Consider the following 21,465-nt stretch of genomic DNA (forward strand, 5'->3'; position numbering starts at 1 on the left):
ATTGTAATGGGCAGCAGGTTGTGAAGCCTCCATGCCTTTCTCAAGGGCATTGTCTAAGTAATGAGGCAAGAGTTCTAGAGTCTGGGCCAAGGTCAAGGGCTTGCAGAATTGGTTCAGGGTTGTAACCAGGGAGAAGATCAGGGCGGCAGTGGGTTTGAAGGCCAGAAACAAGCCAGAGTCAGACAAGAGAGATGAGCAGAACAAGGTCATGATCAAAGAGAGTCAGAAACAAGCTAAGGTCAAAGTATGGAGAGACTAACAGAACACCCTCGTAGAGAAAGAGAATGCCAGAGGCCAAAGAACCTTGACTTCACAGACGGGCAAGGTGGTGGTGACTACAAACCCAGTGGTGGGGACCACCTGGAAAGAGCAGTACCACTACCAGTGCCTTCAACACAAGACAAGGGCTGCAGTCACAATCCTGACTAATAACCTGAATATAGAGAACAGGGTTGTCAGGATGAGAAAACTGCTTCAAGACGACGACCATTACCAATACTAAGCATTGGTCACATATATCCAACCCACTAGTCAACCATCGTGAGGACCACGTAATTACTAGGATGGGAAATTACATTTTTTAGTTGTTGAATCCACCAATTTTTGTGATCTTACCTGACCATCTATCACTTCGCCAAACCGAGCTATGGATGGTTCATGGTCTTATTTACCTAGGGCCTGCACCGCAATACAACTTTGCCAGTGTCTCGATAGCAATGTGAACAGCCACGCTTGCAATGTAAGATCTGGATATCGCCAGAGATGAAAGATGAGAAACAAAACAATGAAATTGCAATAAAAGCCAGAAATAAATGAAAACCAAAACAGCCTAAACCTATAAAATGATCTAAACCTACGAGATATCTTACATTGTATTTAGTACAGAGCTGAGCTCTTCTTCAGGAGGATCTTTTGCAAAGTTCACAACAAGGAAAAATGTTCAGTATAGGAACAATTTCTATCACCATGCTGTCAAGCCATCACGGTGGAGAAAAGGTGTTAACATTGTGTATTTTGGCACGTCGTGTTATTCATCTGAAAGGTAAGAAGTTACTGAATATTTTACATGGCTGGAAATTATGTAGAAGAGGGGGTGATGATTAATGGTCAGATCTGACAACTCACCCTGGGTTACTCCAAGCCCAGAACCAGGGAAAAGATTTGTAGCTGTCATAGGATCTGCCAGGAGGTATTACCATGATGAGTGGAGTAGTTGAGGTGATGCATTTCTCCCGACACGGCATTTTATTTCGGCTCTTGCTACAATATTTTATTTTATTCTGACGTAATGTGAGCAATGACAAGCCACTTAGTAGCCACAACGGAAGCCAAATTTAGTCCATAGGGCAAGTCTCAACCCTGTGGCTCATAAGCGGCTGCAAAACTACAACCCCCAGCATGCCCTGACCGCCGTAGGCTTCAGTATTCTATAAATATGATATTGTTTGAACCTTCAGCTCCTGCACATATGTTCCTTTATAGCATTTACACAACACCAGGTAAGAATTTTGTGGGTTGCAGATTTCCCCCAGTATAATAGGATTGTATGATGTTCCACTGCCATCAGATTTGACGAATCCCCTACAGAGCCTGAACGTGATTGAGTTGCACATAATCGGTTCGGCCTGTTTGCGGAAAAATATAAACCATATAGCTATAGCAGAAGTGGATGGAACGGGGGCCGAGCTTCTTAGGAAGTCAGGAAATTAAATTAGGCCAGTATAATGTAACCAGCCAAAAAAACATATAAACAAGTTAAAAAATAAATTAGCCTCTTTAACAAAACCACAAGGCGGACGTACGGCATAAGACAAAATAAAGCAATTGTCTTTTTTTTTTTTTTACCCCCAGAAAACTAGAGGTCAGATTCACTATATGGAGTCCCCAACTGGATAAAAAAAAAAAAAAAAAATTTAAGTTATGAAAAATTCAATAAGGTTTTCAGATGGATATATATATATTTTACCAAAAATATTGATTTTCTTTTTACCGTTTAATTTTTATTTAACTGCCAAGTTCATTTGGAGAAACAAAAAATAAAAAAATCCTGTTTTTTCCATTTGTAATTTTTTCATATACTTCTCTATTTATTTAAAATGCACGTGCATCCAGAAAAACGATGAATGAAACAAAATCTAAATTTCAAAATAAATAAAACATAAAATTATAAAATAGGAAAAAACACCGGATTGCTAAACAAGTAAAATATATCCTTAGACTAAACCGGTCCATCTTGAAATGCCGACATAGAGTAAAAGTGATTACTTCTTGATGATGAAGTCGCGGTTAGACAGAACCCACCTTGCAGCCATGATAAATTTCTCAATATTTTTTTAAAAATGATCTAAATTAATAGGAGTGGTAGAAAATGAGGAGAGAACCTGAGAGTGTAATTTAGCTCTGGCGGGTAAGAAAGCATTTATTTTACATAATGCCGCCTGCCGAATCTTCATTAATATAACGCTCGCATCAGAAGATTCCAGGTCCACTGAGCCTTAATGAAGAGGTTACTTCTAGTTATACCAACAAAAGGAAAAAATTAAAGTACAACTTCTACAATCCGGCCCTTTTATTAAGTCCCATTTTAATGCTTAGAATACACACCACCTAAATTTGTACAAACTCTTTAACAGTATTTAATCTTCAATTAAAATACTCCGAGCAGAAAACTCAGATAAGTGACTACAAGAAAAAGCTTATTGACCCAGAATATTTTTCTCCTTGTTACTATTTTATTTCTGCATATTAAAAATGTCATCTTTATGTCTTGCTGAAAAAAAAAAAATATCTCTAAAAAATAATGAAGGTTGAACAAAAGAATAGAAGGCAGCAATTTAACAGGCTGCGGCGTCTGCATCCTGATGACTGTGTCAGGCCGGTTCACAAAACATGAGTGACCCCGACCTGACAGGCCGGCAAGTTAATGGGAATAATGGCACAAAAATAAGTCTGTATTACACGCAGAATATCACGAGATGCATCATCTGCACAACCTCAATATCCTGCTGTTTACCAGTCATCGTACACTGCATGGCTACTTTTTTAAATTTTCATTTAGCTTTTGTAAATGCAGTTCCCTTGTTGACTTCCCCGTGTGAAATGCAGAGAAATCATTCATGTAACATTCTAGGGAATTTGTGACTTTAAAAGAGCGCCACTCTTGGCTGAGGGCTGTGCCTGGTATTGCAACTCCAATCCCTTGGTCCATTGGACCTGATGAAGGGAATTCCATCTTGAAAGCCTGTCCTGCAAATTTTTTGGCAGTCCAAATAAAGTCATATACATCTTGTCCATTATTCTTGTCTTTACGAGTAGTATTCGATCGAATATTATGCTATTCGAAATACTTGTACTCTGTCAAATACCACGCGGTAAACGTAAAAGGCGTTTACCACGTGGTATTAGACCGAGCATGAGTATTTTAAATGCTGTAGTACTTGATTGAATACTACTCATTCATCTCTAGCCTTTACACATATGTCTACAGTCAATTTGCTGAACCAGGAGCGTAAAGGAAACCAAAGAACCGGGCAGAAACCCACAGGGACAACATAAAGACTCCATGTGGAAGTGTGCTAACCACACATTTCCAACATTTTTTTCAGTTTTTCTATTCAGTCATAGGAGAAGAAAAACAGAATAAAAAACAAATTAGCAAGTCCATCAAATGATGGACACCAATGGCACCTGACAGACCCCACTGACTAATAATGGGGACCTTCAGGACTCCTACATGGCACACTGTGCAATTCTTCCCGTGAAAAGAGATGGAATCCCCTGACAGAGATGAACAGAACATTAGCAGAGTTTGTATATTACTAATAGGCCACAGACCGGGACAAGATCCAAAGTGGACCCAACTGTTACAAAAAAAAGAACCGAAAATGGTGGGTTCTTAATGTGGACTTTAGAAAACTGGCAACACAAGCCACTTTGCACTGATTTTTTTGTGGTTTTTTTTTTGCAGTGTGTGGACAGGATTTGGTTAAGTATCAACCAATAGACAAGAAACTTTTTTGTTTCCCTGAATTATAATTACAACTCCGATGCAATTTTTTGCAAAAATAAAATATAAAGAACTATAAGAATATAAAGAATCTAAACAAATTTGCTTCTGTTGGCCATCACCCTTAAAAGGAGAGAACAGGTTTACAAAATTACCGCCTGTACAACACACCCTCCTATGTTGCCGCTATCTAAGCCCCTGTTAGTGTATTTGCTGGGGAGACATGCCATCGGCTGTGAGTCATTTTTCTAGTCGTAAGGCGCAGATCCTGTTCTGGCTTTTAGAATAAAGCCCATCATTTCAATTATTCTATATCTATACAAGAACCCTTTTGAGCGCTATCTTACAGAGTAGGCCGCCTATCTCTAACGTTATAGATAAGAGCCCCACGAACGGCTCAGGACTGGAGCCCGGACTCTGTGTATATATGGAATTTAAACATGCATCATATGGAATATATTATCACATAACCAGGAAAGTTTCCCTGCAAAAACCTTGTCCCTTGATTACAAATTCCAACACTTGTGAGTCTACCGCACTACAAGAGCGGCCATGAGCTGCGGTGGTCTGTACACATGTACTCAATTTGGGATGGGGTTGAGTTCAAAAGTTTACAAGCGCTTCTTGACCTGCGGGGCCTAAAGGTTTCTGAGCTTATATGGAGAGAGATGAAGATGGCATTAATAGAAGCCCAAAAATGAGATGCAACCAGTTGTGTATTCAAGAGGAACGCGTCCATTCCAAAATGATTGGGATTTGCATTGGATTTTGGGCTTCTGGAAAGCTAATGATGCTACCCAACATTGTAATATTATAGAACCTGAAGGAATCCCCAAGATAGCTCATCTAAATGCTATACGGGTGGTGACATAAACCTTGTACTGCTAGACAAAGCTACAGGAGGTATAAGATTGGTCGTAGACATCTGATAGATGGCAGACAGCATTCCCCTCTGTCCATTCAGAAGACATGCACTTCTGGCTGAGTGTGCGTGTATACGGATGAAGCAGGAGGAGATGACGGCACCACCACTATTTACATATACAGTGAGCTTAGCCGAGCATGCAAGTAGAAGGGAAGGAAGAAGCTTCCAGATGACAGAGGGGGTTTATCTCCTGGAAAACTAAGGGATCAGACATGTTGGAATCCATTAACCTAATCCTGCTCTGGTATCAGGACACATTTACAGGCCCGAACACATGAGATGGTCAACCGGTTGTGATGAAATTGGGGGTTTGGCTGAAATGATCCTAATATGTATGACCATCTTAGACTCCATACTATACAACCTACAGAACCATTCTTATATAAACTATATACTGGAGTGCTTCCATATTATATACACCCCAGGTGCTGAGGAAGGATGGGAGATACAGGATATAAAAAAAAAAAAAAAAACTACAGTGAAATGTGCTCGGTATAAATCACAGCCGTTACATACACTTTGCATTGCAAAAAAAGGAAAAAAAATCCCTGCAAGAGCCCATTATACATGGAAACACAATGGCTTGTTGACAACTTGAGGACTCAACTCTTGCAGCTAAAAATATCACGGAGTGGAGAGATTGCGTGGACAGAGTCAGACACAATGCTGGAGAAAAGGGAAACGTTCCTTAACAGGCAGCTTATACATTTGCAATTGTGAATGTGAAGAGATCCTTGTGCCCCGGGGGACAGGCGACTACAAAGAGAGCACACAACGTACGTCTACTGAGAGATGGCTTGGCCGGGGTGAAAATACAGCTTCTGTGCAGATGAAAAGCCAAGCTTACTGATCACAAAGAGCATATTTTGCACCCACATAGACTGCATGAAATCTTGTGGGAACAAGACGTCGAGCTGGCACATTACAGGAACTCGTCCTACTGCCATGGTGGAAGTCGTGATGTGTGGAGATAAGTGCAGATGCTACTGGTCATGGGAGTCAGGCTCATAGACAAGCGGGGCAATGTCCAGACACATGCAGGTAGGTGGAGTGGAAAAACAACACACAACATCATCGTAACACAAAAAGTCAATATAAAGTGGATCAGCCAATGATCTAAGGGGCAGGTCTAATGGCAGACATTGGAGAAATAATTTAATACACCCAAGTCTTCTTTCTGGAATAGATGCCATCGGTCGCCAACATGACCATCTGCAATGTTGGAAATGCAACTTGATTTAATTCAAGGGGTTTTCCCACTAACAACATTTGACCCCATACACAGGATAATGGATAGTGATTGCTGAGGTTCCAACTGTTGGGACCCCCAAATATGAAAATGGTCTGTGGTCCCTTGGGTGAATGGGCACACATTCATGATCATTGCTCTATTCACTAATATGGGACTGATGGAGGGCTGTATTTGGTTCTTAATTCCATAAAAGTTCATGAACATGGCCACAAATGTAGACCACCACTCTATTCCACAGGGAACCCGGGACCTCCATTCTCTTCAGGGAGCTCAATGAGCAGACTGATCGGTGCCGATAGTGGGAACACACATTTAAAGGGTTTTTTTGGGACTAGTATATTGTCCTATTCTTTTGTTAGGCCATCAATACTGGATCAGTAAAGTACGATATCTGGGGCCATTGCTGATCAAGTACTGAAGAAGCCACAACAAGCAATATCATAGCCAGATATAAACTTGTGACCAATATTATGACAATGCGCTGTCTATATAATATTCCTATTTTTTACCCCTCATTTAGGGCACATAAAGCACAGAGAGTCTCGTAGTATCAGTAAGGTGATGGTTGGCTATTGAAAACTTCATAGAAAGCCATCCAGCTCCGGTCCCTCTGTACAGAGTCCATTTGTCTGCTGAGCAGTCCTTCCCTTGGCCTCCAGCCAAACATCCCCTTCTGTTCACTTCCGCCTCGAAGCCTAGGGCATGAACCCGGCTGCAAACCCTTCATTCCCAGCAGAAAGTGGCAATGACCAGTTCAACCAAAGCCTCTATAGTCGGACGTGGGCATGACACTTAAGACGAGCTGTCACTTAAGACCGGCTGGAGATAAAGGGAGGTCAAATGTCAAATGCTGGATAATTAACGTCTGGGACTTGGACAGTTTTTCCCACTAGCTACCATATTAGGAGTGACGTTCCCACATCGCGTCCTAAAGCTTATTATGGTGGCCAGAAAAAGCAAATATATGCAAACAAAAACCACTGTAAAACGGATGGAAACGTGGAAGTCGGAGATCTGCTTGTTTGCTCTCGGCAAGCATAATAGAGCCGGGATGTCCTTTCGCTGCCCTTGCAAAAGTAAACAGGCAGGTCTGCAGAAACTCTCCTACTGGAGCCTCCTAATATTAGACGTGGATCTGACGGGGGCTAAATACAGTCAGGACAATGTATTAGAAATGTACTATACATGCAGAATACATAGATGGGATGTTTGGGTGCGCGACGCTAGAAGGGGCTCAGAATAAACATTGGGGAAAGGTTAGTTTACTGTACTGAAGGAAAATAAACTGCACATGAGCGAGCGCCTCCGGCAGGGGAAAGTGTAATGCACAACAGAGACCGGGGGTTAATAGAGTGACCGGCAAGAAACGCGAGGCAGTCACTGCCATAAGGTTTGATTGACACATGCAAAATGATCGACAGAGGGGGCAACGCACGGCTACAACGTACTCCGAAATTCAGTATTCTACTGTTGATGGAGGGCCAAACACAATTTATGGATAGAGTCCAGATTGGAGACCCTCACCTACAAGCAGCCCCTGTCCCTCAATACAAAGCAGACAATTGAGTTCTGTACTAACTGAAATGAATGGGGAGATGGTACATATAATGTATATCTCTCCACTGAAGTCTATGGCCATTAAAGTGAACCTCCAATTATTAAACCACTTTTCATAAATGTATACCACAGGCAAATATAAGAAACTTTGTAATAGATCTTGTTAAAGAAATACGTTTCACTCTCCACTAATTGGGCGGAGTTGGTCTTTACATAGGAGTCTATGGAAAGGGGAGGAGCCTGCTGGAAAAGACATACAAACAACTACACTGTGAGCGAGAGAACTCTACTGACACCGCTGTATCTTTAAGATGTGACTCTACCACTGCACAGACTGAGACACTAAATCAATTAAATTCCAGGCTCCTCCCCTCTTCATAGACTTCTGTATGTGCAGCTAATAAGTGGCAGAGGACACACATTTCTTCAATAAGATATAGGGCTGGGCAATCAAAGAATAATCAAAAATTAACCAGGATGAAATCTCATTGGTTTGTCATACTGTAAAGGGGGCGTGACCTAAATAACAGCCACGCCCTATGATAGATGACAGCACTATTCAGTTATATAAAGTGGTTTTATAAGTGAACGTACACTATAAGGGCAGTACAGACTTCTGCTTGCTGCACCCATGCTGGGGGCAGATATTTCTCAGAACTGCCCCACTTGGGGCCACGTACTGTGCGGTGATTCTGCAATGGCTCTGAGGGTCGGGATATTTGCCTCAGACCTTCTGTATGTGCCCTGGATCAGATCCCATAAATCTGCAAGGCTTCCTCATACACAGCATGTGAACATGATCCATGGGGCCGTCGGGCAGGACGCAGGCTACGCGAGTTCACCATTCATCCGAAAACTGGGTTTCAGTTTAAGTTCCAAGAAAAACCTCCAAGAATAGCCGCGTCCTCAGAGAAAGTGTAAATCAGCTTTTTATTCTTCCCGCCCTCATTATTACATCAAGTTATCGGGAGAGTGCAGTATATAGGATATAGCAATATAGGATGTCAGCAGACCGCAGGGGAACCGGCCCGATACCGAGAGGGGAACGGGCCTAATCCAGGTCACCGGAGGGAGACCCCCAAACACTGACCATACAAATCTGGATACATTGTGACGTAGCATTAGAAAATTCTGGATACAATTGTGACAAACCCTCAGCTGACCTGTAGGCTATACAGCAAGAAGATCTTACAAATGGCGCCGGATCACAAAGTCTATCACAAAGTTGCAGAACTTCTCCGAATACAATAATTACGTCTATTTACAAAGAACTGGAAACCCCCTTGAAGTGATAACGTTAAATTGCTCTGGACTGAAGTCTCGCTCGCTCGCCGCCGCCTCCGCTAACAAAAGAAAGATTTCCGATTTTTTTCTTCTTCATTCCGCCATAAAATAAAAGTTTCTCCGCGTGAAATTGTTTTAATTTATTAAAAATAAAAACTTTCCATCCACTTTGTAGATGAATAAATACAACACGGAGCGGAAGAGAAAGGAAACTTTATTGCTATCAGCAATTACCCCGAGAACTTGGTTTTCTCCCATTTTTTCCCGGCTCTTTTCAGAAGTGCGGTTTAATATTCCGTTTTGTTTCACCAGATGATACAGTCAGATACAGCATTCATAGGAAACCGCAAACACCTCGAGAAAACCTCCCCCCCCCCACCTCAAGATAGGAAATATTTAGGAAATATAATATGTTCGCTCTACTGAGAACAACCTGCTCCTTTTGTTTCCATTTTATCAGTATTCACGCGATAGTGGGAACAAGGAGAGAAAAGGGAATAGGCAGCGTTATCTTTACGGATAAGTGATTGCATTAGCTTACAAATATAAGTTTCTATTAAGTACGAAGCGGCTTTGAAAGGTCGGAGGGGGGACTTTTAGGTTTTTTTTTTATCTTTCACTTTTACTTCTTTTATTTCTGTCAGATGTTTCTCCATTAAACACTCTAGAACTAGGTGTGAAGATATTATATATATACGCACTGTATATGGACTGTATATACACACAGAGCGGGACGCGCTACTGCTACATTCATTTCTATAGGATTGCAGGGGGGGGGGGGGAGCCCAAGCACAGCATTACCAGACAACCCCTTTAAGGATGGAAGTCTATGGAGATCTCATAGTAACTTCCTGCCGGTAACATCGGGGTATCTCAGACCATTCCCTAAGATCTCCCCCGTCCTGCTGACAACACAAGGGGCACTTTTTGGACTGGGGGCAAATAGAATTTGCTGGTGTTGTATTTATATTTGCAGTATACGGATACTATATGGATATTATTACTACACACGTTGTATTCCTGTATAGGTAATATAGCGGGCAGTATACGGATACTATATGGATATTATTATTACACACACGTATTTCTGTATAGGTGATGTATCGGGCAGTATACGGATACTATATGGATATTACTATTACCCACACATTGTATTTCTGTATAGGTAATGTAGCGGGCAGTATACGGATACTATATGGATATTACTATTAGCCGCATGTTAGCCGCTGTATAGGTAATATAGCGGGCAGTATACGGACACTATATGGATATTATTATTACACACACGTATTTCTGTATAGGTAATGTAGCGGGCAGTATACGGATACTATATGGATATTACTATTAGCCGCACATTGTATTTCTGTATAGGTGATGTATCGGGCAGTATACGGATACTATATGGATATTATTATTACACACACGTATTTCTGTATAGGTGATGTAGCGGGCAGTATACGGATACTATATGGATATTACTATTAGCCGCACATTGTATTTCTGTATAGGTGATGTATCGGGCAGTATACGGATACTATATGGATATTATTATTACACACACGTATTTCTGTATAGGTGATGTATCGGGCAGTATACGGATACTATATGGATATTATTACACACGTTGTATTTCTGTATAGGTGATGTAGTGGGCAGTATACGGATACTATATGGATATTATTATTACACACACATTGTATTTATGTATAGGTGATGTAGCGGGCAGTATACGGATACTATATGGATATTACTATTAGCCGCACGTTGTATTTCTGTATAGGTAATGTAGCGGGCAGTATACGGATACTATATGGATATTATTACACACACGTTGTATTTCTGTATAGGTAATGTAGTGGGCAGTATACGGATACTATATGGATATTATTACACACACATTGTATTTATGTATAGGTCATGTAGCGGGCAGTATACGGATACTATATGGATATTACTATTAGCCGCACGTTGTATTTCTGTATAGGTAATGTAGCGGGCAGTATACGGATACTATATGGATATTATTACACACACGTTGTATTTCTGTATAGGTAATATAGCGGGCAGTATACGGATACTATATGGATATTATTATTACACACACATTGTATTTATGTATAGGTCATGTAGCGGGCAGTATACGGATACTATATGGATATTACTATTAGCCTCACGTTGTATTTCTGTATAGGTCATGTAGCGGGCAGTATACGGATACTATATGGATATTACTATTAGCCGCACGTTGTATTTCTGTATAGGTAATGTAGCGGGCAGTATACGGATACTATATGGATATTACTATTAGCCGCACGTTGTATTTCTGTATAGGTAATGTAGCGGGCAGTATACGGATACTATATGGATATTATTACACACGTTGTATTTCTGTATAGGTGATGTAGTGGGCAGTATACGGATACTATATGGATATTATTATTACACACACATTGTATTTATGTATAGGTGATGTAGTGGGCAGTATACGGATACTATATGGATATTACTATTAGCCTCACGTTGTATTTCTGTATAGGTAATGTATCGGGCAGTATACGGATACTATATGGATATTATTACACACGTTGTATTTCTGTATAGGTGATGTAGTGGGCAGTATACGGATACTATATGGATATTATTATTACACACACATTGTATTTATGTATAGGTCATGTAGCGGGCAGTATACGGATACTATATGGATATTACTATTAGCCGCACGTTGTATTTCTGTATAGGTCATGTAGCGGGCAGTATACGGATACTATATGGATATTATTACACACGCATTGTATTTCTGTATAGGTGATGTAGCGGGCAGTGTACGGATACTATATGGATATTACTATTAGCCGCACGTTGTATTTCTGTATAGGTCATGTAGCGGGCAGTATACGGATACTATATGGATATTATTACTCACACATTGTATTTCTGTATAGATAGTGTAGCGGGCAGTATACGGATACTATATGGATATTATTACACACGCATTGTATTTCTGTATAGGTGATGTAGCGGGCAGTATACGGATACTATATGGATATTACTATTAGCCGCATGTTGTATTTCTATTTAGGTAATTTGTGGATCTCGTCTCTACATGGTTGTTGGTCTTAAGGATTGTGATCAGGGCTGGTTAAGCCTCCGGCTTACAATGACCAGCTCAGCTGGAATAATATTGAATCTAGATGTGAATGGATTTTGGAGGGGGGGGGGGTGGGTCCCTGGCTTCCTTATGGGACTATGGCACCATAGGACGGGTCTTCTGGACAGAAGAGGAAGGTTACAGCCTGGTCAAGGAGCCTCCCCAGAGATGTCAGAAAGGTTCTGCTAACTTTTTAGATCCATATAAATAAACAGCTGAACATGGAGAGCCTTGAACCAAAGCCCCCGTGTTTACCTAACCCCTGAACTGTGAAAGACATCAATCCCACACTTATTAAAGCAAGACCCCGCTATCCGGGATGGCTTTGACTGAGACCTCTCCCCTGCATATTTACAAGCGGCCAGGGGTCAGAGAAAGTTCTGATGGGCCTTGTCTTATACATAGGAGAAAGTCTCAGTGACTGGTAAGAGCGGCCGCTTTAGGGGGGGACTCAGACAGCTTCAATTAGAGGGACTCTCCAGACTGAAGTATCAATATACAGGTCATGTTATCCAGGCGGCCAAAGGAGACACTTATCTGCGGGCTGCTCACCATGAGAACGCTGCTGTTTAGGAGTTATTGTAACCTGTCATGTCTCCCGCTTTGCCCTGCACACTGATACTCCCCTGTAAGACCCTGATACAATGGGCCGACCATGCGGAAAGCCAGGGGAGCTGTTATCACCCTGGATATTGTACAGTAGTGCCATTGTCCGCGCCAAACCAAAGAGATACTGACAGTCAGTAACATAAAGGTAGAAAGTCTACAGGGGGAAGTAAAGGAAACCATTAGTGTCAATGGGCCCTGGAGCGTCGGCCATGGGTAGTGCCCGTGTGTGCGCCACATTACACCGCTATAGGGTCTATATCTGAACCTGCAGTTGGAAGACATGGATTCCCATATTATATATGATCTTCAATGCACCATTAGAATATTGACTTATGCTAAAGCGCTGCAGAATATGTGACTACCTGCAACATGTCTGAAGATCACAGTGTGCAAAGCAATAGGGACAATTGCAAAAACATGATGGCGTTCACTTTCATTACCCGTGATGTTGATCACCACCCCCAAAAAGAAAGGTGGACATTGCTGCAAAAAGATCCCCAGGGCACGGTCCTCAAAACATTCATGGATTAGTAGCAATGTGCTGAGAAAACAAAGGATCAGAAGACCAAGAACCAGAGGTACCAGCCAGGAAAAGGACAAGAGTGTAGTCAGGAACAAGGCCGAGGTCAGGGAAAGGTAACAGCAGAAACACAAAAAGAGCCAAGACATGTAACCTTGTATCAGGAGACCGGCAAGGAATCGGAGGAAAGAGGACATCAGGCAAAGAAGTAGGGACCAAGGAGACCGTGACCAATGGAAGAAGTGTCCCACAGATGCCATGTTAGAAATAGTAACACATTTATTGCACCAATATCACGTGGGATCTAACCAGATATTCTATATGTGAGTAATATCAAGAGAGAGAGAAGAAATCTGGAGTCTGACAATAGTAAATGATCCCCTCCCGGCCGCTCCACGTCCTCTGCATCGTCTCCTCCATATGAATGACAGGACTGGAGATTCTTATAGAATTAATCTAATAAAGGGAGACCCTTCCTGGTGTCACATTGCAGGATCTGCTAAGACACTAAGCTAAGAAACCTAAGAAATATGTGACCAGGCCGAGCGCTGCACGTAATAAGTGGAATATTCTCCCTGGGCTGCGGATACATCACACACAGCAATCACATTGAAACTGCTTAGACGTTTCTCTTTGCTTTTTAAATATATAATGTTAACCATAGACCTGAGCCTCGGACCAGCGGCCCACCATACCCGTGCAGGGATCCGAGTGCACCATGTGATGATTGTTCTATAGGCTCTCATACATGATCGGGGACTTTACAGCCCTTTGATTGCCATTTTGGGAAGTTGACTGACTGTATAAAAAAAAAAAACTTTCTTAATCCAGGGCTACAGGTTCTGCAAGTGCCCTAAGGGTGGTCCTGCACCCAGAAGTGCTCTCAACACCGAGATGCTTTGCAGTACTTGCCCCTCTTTTCTAAGTGAAAGCTCTAGGTTGGATATTACATTTGTCAGAGGGGAGGGGCTTGCACAACAGTTCACTGCAGAGAGCACTTCAGGATGAAGCTCCGCCCTCAGAGCACTTGTATGACCTGCAGCTCTGAATTTTGGACCTACAATTGTCCTGATGTTATAGGGTATCTTAGTGCCATATTGCATCCTGATATCTCTGCACACCGCAGGAGCGCAGTACTCCATCTGTCACAGTGATCTGATCCTCCGCACGTCACGACCTTCAGCGAATTGTTTTCCCTTAGCGTTACTGTCTGCTCTGTAGGACCTGGGAAACAGTCAGAGCGATCTCCGCCGAGAGATTCAGAGGAGCCATTTCCTAAAATTATCTCAATTGCTGCCATTAACACAAAGTCCAGAATCAAACGATTGTCTGAGTCAACAGCAAAGCTGGACAGGAAATGAGGGCGAGCGCGGAGGACGGGGGCGATCGGAGTCTGAAGATCGCAGGTGCAGGAAGACTAAACCGTTCCAATGTGTGTTAGGGGTCTTGGCATGACTAGGGGGGGGATTCCACCTGGCAGGAGCTGCCGTGCAGCCAAGGTCCTAACCCCAGCTGCTCCACAAGTGGCGATTCCCAGGGGCGCCCTCCTCTAATAGTTCTCTCCAGGTTCAGGGCTGTAATAGGAGCATTTGTCAGCGAGACGGATGAGATATTAAGTGTTGTTGTAAAGTGAAATAAATGTGACAGCTTACGAGCCCGCACCATTACCCTGTCTGATCTGTGAACACATTGCATGGGGACGATCCTTGGGGAATTATTGCAGATGATTAAAGGGGATTGTGAACTTGTGCATATCCTTCACTAACTTACCGAGTGCCCTTTAATGTAGACCAATGGTCAACAACTTGTAGCTGTTTGTTGCAAGACCACTACTCCCATCATGGCAGCCTTTGGTTTGGGAGTTGGGACCATTGCTAATAATTATCGCCCATGCACGGAGCTTGTGTTTGGCTATAGGATTTTATACTGTTGGAAAATTGTTATTGTTACCAGTCCCCAATATCTTATCTGTGACTGGGGCCCGATGGGTATTTGTAGGGAGCAGAGTCTAAAGGATGGAGTACGTCTCACCGGGGATACAGACATGAAATCCAGGTCACTAGCTTCAGAGAGCAATGGTCACAGAGTCAGGGTATCAGGGTTGTGGTCAGACGGTGCAGCGGTTGGGGCAGGCAGAGTCTGGTCGTGAGCAGTAGACACAAAGCGGCAGGAGACGAGAAGACATGGCCAAGAAAACCAGGGAAGTGTTAAAAACGTTGCGGATTTGTCTCTGCCGCGTATAGATGAGATTTCTTTCAATCCCATCCATTCTGGATTGTCCCGCGGTTTGGGACTAACCTGCGACGTGTCCCCGGTCGTAACATAGCGGGTTGAGCAGATGACTTACATAATGGGTCACCTCCGTCATTCCATGAGATCACATTCTATACTTTGTATCACTACTGTCCATACAGACAAGAAATGTAACAAGAAAAGAGAAACTTTTTGTGTCTTTAACAAGGTAATCAGAAGACGCCTGGCATAAGGTCGCAGGAGGGCGCAGGAATAAGACAAGGGAGTGGATTTCAGCGCCGCACTTATGCAAACAGTCACCCAATCTATTTTCTTAAAGGTAATATGATGTGTCCGTATTAAGCTGATAACCAAGGAGACCGCTGACAGTTCACTTGAAATTCCCCTCTTAAGTCGGGTGCAGGGGGAATATCTGTTTGGTCGGGCAATCAATATGGCTAAATGACTGCCGCCAGACTGTGCTTGTAGTGCGCTGAAGGATGATGTTCATGAGCTGGTTCAACAAGCCTCTAATGAACTTATCTCCTCTCATGTCATACTATCTTAACTCCGCCGCAAAGACAATTTGTACAACTGGATCGTGCCTGAGAAGAGTTTGATCCTTCTCCTGCAATATATCCATCTTACTTATCCGTCCACGCTCCACAATGAGGAACTTGTGAGCGCCCGGCCAAATCCATGATTCTGCTACAATGCGTATTATGGCGACATAATTTTATTCCATGCACATTTGCAATTTAATCATTCGGCTCCTTCACCGGAGGAAACTATTTTTAAACCTGGATTATAAGAGCGGCAGAAAACCCCTCCATTCAGCGGGACACAGAGCGCCTTACAAGGCTATTGTACGCGGCGTTGCATGATTAGTCTGACTAGTATCAGCCGGGCCCAGATAAAAAATGGGATCTCCACAAAAGACCGGGCCGACGGTGTGACACCGTAATTTCATCAAGTCACTCGGCTGCAATGGATTACTTCAAAAGGTAGAATTAGCGGCTGACATCATTATGTGGCATCGATGTGCGGCCCACCTAAACCGCGTATGACCGCCACATCTTCATACAGCAACGTCTCACAATGTGATCAGTGACAACACTGTATCCGGAAGGCACGCTCTGGGCATTGTGATACTGCAGGTTATATATACATCATGGGCGTATATGTATATAGATACACACACACATATATATATATATATATATATATATATATATATATATATATATATATCTGTATTCAATTCATCTCATAACATATCAGGGTTGATGCTCTCAGTTTCTGCTATGAGGCTCCGAATCCCCTTCATGAGTCACACGACAACATTCTAGTTTCCTGCTGTCACCACTAGGGGGAGCTCATTGTAAATGTATTTAAAGGGGTTTTCTATGAATTAAAGAAAACTCAGGGGTAGCCAGGGTGGGTGTAAAACAAACCAAAAAAAGTCATATTTCCCTATCCTCCATGCCCCATTGTGCAGTCCCCTTTCCATTACATGCCGGGGTTTACTGGGCCTGGCCAAGTGTGCATGTCTAGCTTATCTCATCTGCCAAATGGAAAAAGTTCACAGCACCTCAACCTACCCACCAAAAAAAAAAAAAAGTTGCTATCTCAGGGGTGGCTACAAATCTTACCTAAAGGGGGCGCACTGTACGACACGTATATCTGTACAAACAGGAGGCCACATAATAGATCGATGTCCGCCTGTAGCTGCTCATTCCCTCATAAAGCTGACTCGTCTGTCTCAGTAAGTAGTCACTAGGACACACCTGTTCTGGACCAACTTCTCTTACAACTCTGCATTGTGCAAATCCTCTGTTATTCCTCCTGGAAATGTATGAATCAATTGAAAACTGGACAGATCCGTGCTGACAGTCAGACCATGTAAGGACAGGTCTCTCTGACAAGGGGAAAGGTAACACCTAGTGGTCAATCTATGTATAACTGTTCAGGAGGAATAACAGAGGAACAACCAACAAAGAGTTGTGGATGGAGATGCTGCAGAATGGTCCTATTATGGGGTATACAAGAGTGTAGTAATATAGGCCTGTCTGGAGATGCCACGTACGCATCCGCCTCAGATATTTAATGTCTTAGAGGCGTCTTCTGGTATTTCTTCACTTTTGCACAATCTCTGCTTGCTGTCAATGAATAGTCACATCCAAAAACCGAGCCCTGACCTTGTCCTGTTCACATCTCTAAGATTCTGCTACAACTGTCCCCAGAACAGCCCGGACTCCAGACTGATACATTGTGGCAGACAGTAGAGGGCGCCCCGCTGCTCGGGGCGTGTTCACATCTGCGTTCTCGTCTCTGATCTGCTGCTTTATTGCAAGATCAGGAGAAAGGAAAAAGAGTCTGAGACCAGATCAGATCCCGAGGGCCTCGCTGGCGATATCGGGGTCTATCGGGCGCCCCTTGCTTTTGCAGGACATATTCCAGGATCTCTGACGGGTTCTGGGCCAAGTGTCCGTGTGAATGAAGACTTATCTGAGCTGATTGTAACAAACCCTCAGCTGTGACCGTACAATGAGATCCATGAGGGCCATGAGTATAGGGAATCGCTATGGGATCGGGGCCTGGGCCGTAGGGCGACGCTGCGCTGTGTCGCAATCCTCATGAAGGTCACGGAGCGGAGAGGAAGCAAGGAGGAAACGTTTAAGCCCTAATGTTGGGGGGAGAGCGCAGAGCGAGCAGCGGGCGCAGACGACGCCTTCTATGGTATATCAGCATCAGTCCTATATGGAAGTAATCTGCGGCACAGGGATCAATGGCTGCAAATGACAAAGCCACAAACAGGATGCAAAGCATTAACCGCAGCGCTGACCTGTGCAGGAATGTGCCGTATCATACCCCCCTCCCCCAACCTTGTGTGAACAGCGCCGGATCTCCCTATACTAAGAAAATCAGGATAGTCTGACTAAGGACTCGGGGCCGCAGGCTACACCCGGCAGCTCTCTCAGGCTTGTGCACCATTGTTGGTATTAAAAGGTTACATGAAGGGTCCCCTGATGAGGTGTAGACAATCCCTTTAAGATGTGTTAGTGGAGAGGTCAGCACCCACAGAGGGTATTTTTAAAGGGGTGCTCGTGCCTGTGTGCAGCTCTCTCCATACACTTAAAGGGGCGTATTTATTCACTTACCGGAATTATGCTATTGATGGACTCGAGGGTCCTGGTGATGGGACGATTCTCGGGTCATGTGATCGAAGGCTGAACTGTGGGGAGCCGAACTCTGCCTCCGATCAGATGAGCTGCGACATCGCCAAGATCCCTGGACCCATGAAAAGAATTTCAACGGAGAACCCCTTTAAGGGAATTGTAAAAGTACAATCATACCAGGGGCGGAGGTCCGGGGTGCTTGATCCTCAGCACAGGTTTGGGTTTCACAGGATAGAGAACGTGTCACAGATTAGAGGTGGTCCGACCTCTGGGACCCCCACCAGCCATGAGAGGACAGAGAGCGGAGCCCCTCAGTATTCAGACAAGGACTTACTTGGGATTCGGACTTTGAACTTTCCGCTCTGCCCGAAGCTTCCTTCGATGGCTCCTTCCTCTCCCGTCGACAGCTTCACCTTCAGTCCCACGAAGAGCTGGATATTCGTCTCCTTCTTGAACAGCGACCGTCCGATCACACTGTAGTCGTCATTGACCTGCAGGACAGAGAAGCGGCAGGAGATCAGCGGCGCCCGGAGCCAAAGTGCAGCCACTTATCTATATAGGAGAACATCATAGACACAAACAGCAGAGGGCGCCTGTACATGAGCTGTATACAGACCCCCTACTCTAAATAGCTCATCACAGCTCACGCCCATATCACATAGCGCCCCCTAGGTATAGCATTGTTTTTACACGCAATCCAAAAACGCTTTTACGCCGTGACCTCATCTATTGTCATCAGTGTAATAATGATGGGGCAGTGGTGTTATCTATAGAGGTGTTATCCTCTATTGTAATACTATGGGCCTATTAGGCTTAGTGGTCAGAGTGCAAATACAGGATTTTTCTTGTAATGTGAATAGGGATGAGCTGTAATACCATAACCCCACGTGAGGACCTTTCACCACCTCCGACTACTCCAACTTTTTCCACCCATTACTAGCCGCTCCTCCGCTGATTTCGGCACAGTTGGAATTTTTCCTATAGCCCCCTCTGTTCCTGAGCAATTGTCACTTTTAGTTTCAGCAGCTATTAGACTCTCTACTGTCAGGTGGGCGGTACTTGGGTGGATCCGATAGTCTTAGGACCGCCCACCCCACAGTAGCGAGTCTGGTTAACGTTATAGGTGCTGAAACTAACAGCGCCGATTACTCAGTAATGGCGGGGGCTAGAGAAAAAATTCCAACTGCACCGGAATCAGTGGAGGGACGGCTAGTAAAGGATGAAAAAAGATCGAGTTGGTGGAAGGAATGAAAGATCCCCTTTTACCACTCACCGTACAACTGTATTAGGTCGCCCTTAAAGGCCTATGACTGGACCGTACCATGAGTCCCTATAGAATTTATAGGTCCTGGTAAGTATATTGCAGCGTCCTCTCACACATTACACTATTAATAGACTGAAGAGTAGGCCCATTCCTATCCTGAAATACTCTGTGCTGCTTAGAGACCTTTCTACAGTCTCCCATTTCCCTCCTGTTGTCACCGCCCCTATAATGTACGGTGTCAGGTCACTGTCCCCACCCCTATGATCAGACTGCATACAGGGGCTCCCCGACCTCCTCTGTATACAACCCCTGTCTCTCTTGCTGGCCCAGCGCTGTGCACACCAGGCACCTCATCGCCGCGGTGCGGCCGCCAGCGAACCGGTCAGACGTGCACGCGGTGCCAAGACAAAGGTTGAAAGTTTAAGGATATTAACAAACGATTGTGCAACAGCGAGCAGAGCGATGTATATACAAATGTCCTGAGAGCTCATAAATATGTTAGGTCAACATCGCCCCGCTTTTATTTCCAGCCAGCGAGTCTTTATGAGCGACGTGAGCACAACGCGGCGACTTCCCCGACTTGACTCGCGCTGTCAAGACAGCACTTAGCATGCCTGCACCGCTCAGCCAGAACCAAACAAAGCCGGGCAGACATCAAAGCCGGGAACTATTTATACTGGCGTCTGCGAGAGTAAGCGCAGGTAACAGCGGGCACACCACGCACGCCGCATCATCCCGCCTCCTACGATTTTACAAGACGCACTGTATACCGACCCATTCATCTAGAACCCGGATGTGAAATATGGCAGCAATTATCCCATGGGGAAAACAAACACGAGCTGTCCGGCGTCGCGGAGGTAGCAGAGCCGAATGTATACGCTTGCATAACGCGGTAGGAGTGGATTTACATGGGACTGCAAGTAAATCTACGACGTTACCTGTAGAGAGATGCCAAAGAGTGCAATGGTAAACTCGGCTCTGCTACACCGGGGGACATTGGCGTAGCATCCAGGGCGGTGACGTGGTCGGTGACACCTGCTGCCTCTCTAGTGCAACCTGTAGTCCATGGGGAGAGGGCCAACGCTAGCCCAGACCTGTCATACTGGTCTATTGGGGATACCCCAAGGATGGAGAGGGCCACCGCTAGCCTCAGAGCTGTCATACTGGTCTATTGGGGATACCCCAAGGACGGAGAGGGCCAACGTTAGCCTCAGAGCTGTCATACTGGTCTATTGGGGATACCCCAAGGACGGAGAGGGCCAACGTTAGCCGCAGACCTGTCATACTGGTCTATTGGGGATACCCCAAGGATGGAGAGGGCCACCGCTAGCCCAGAGCTGTCATACTGGTCTATTGGGGATACCCCAAGGACGGAGAGGGCCACCGCTAGCCCAGAGCTGTCATACTGGTCTATTGGGGATACCCCAAGGATGGAGAGGGCCACCGCTAGCCCAGAGCTGTCATACTGGTCTATTGGGGATACCCC

At 44.2% G+C, this 21,465-nt stretch overlaps 1 protein-coding gene across 1 annotated transcript in view; it reads right to left on the reverse strand.

The window, feature by feature from the left end:
• EEFSEC (eukaryotic elongation factor, selenocysteine-tRNA specific) overlaps nt 1-21,465 on the reverse strand; it is an 82,993-nt gene that overhangs the window by 14,676 nt on the left and 46,852 nt on the right. The window contains exon 6 of the mRNA XM_075286624.1: nt 19,050-19,206. Coding sequence (XP_075142725.1) covers nt 19,050-19,206 — 157 coding nt within the window. The remainder of the gene's footprint in view (nt 1-19,049; nt 19,207-21,465) is intronic.

This window comes from Leptodactylus fuscus, chromosome 9 (genome assembly GCF_031893055.1).
Source record: "Leptodactylus fuscus isolate aLepFus1 chromosome 9, aLepFus1.hap2, whole genome shotgun sequence".
In the NCBI taxonomy this organism is placed as follows: Eukaryota; Metazoa; Chordata; class Amphibia; order Anura; family Leptodactylidae; genus Leptodactylus; species Leptodactylus fuscus.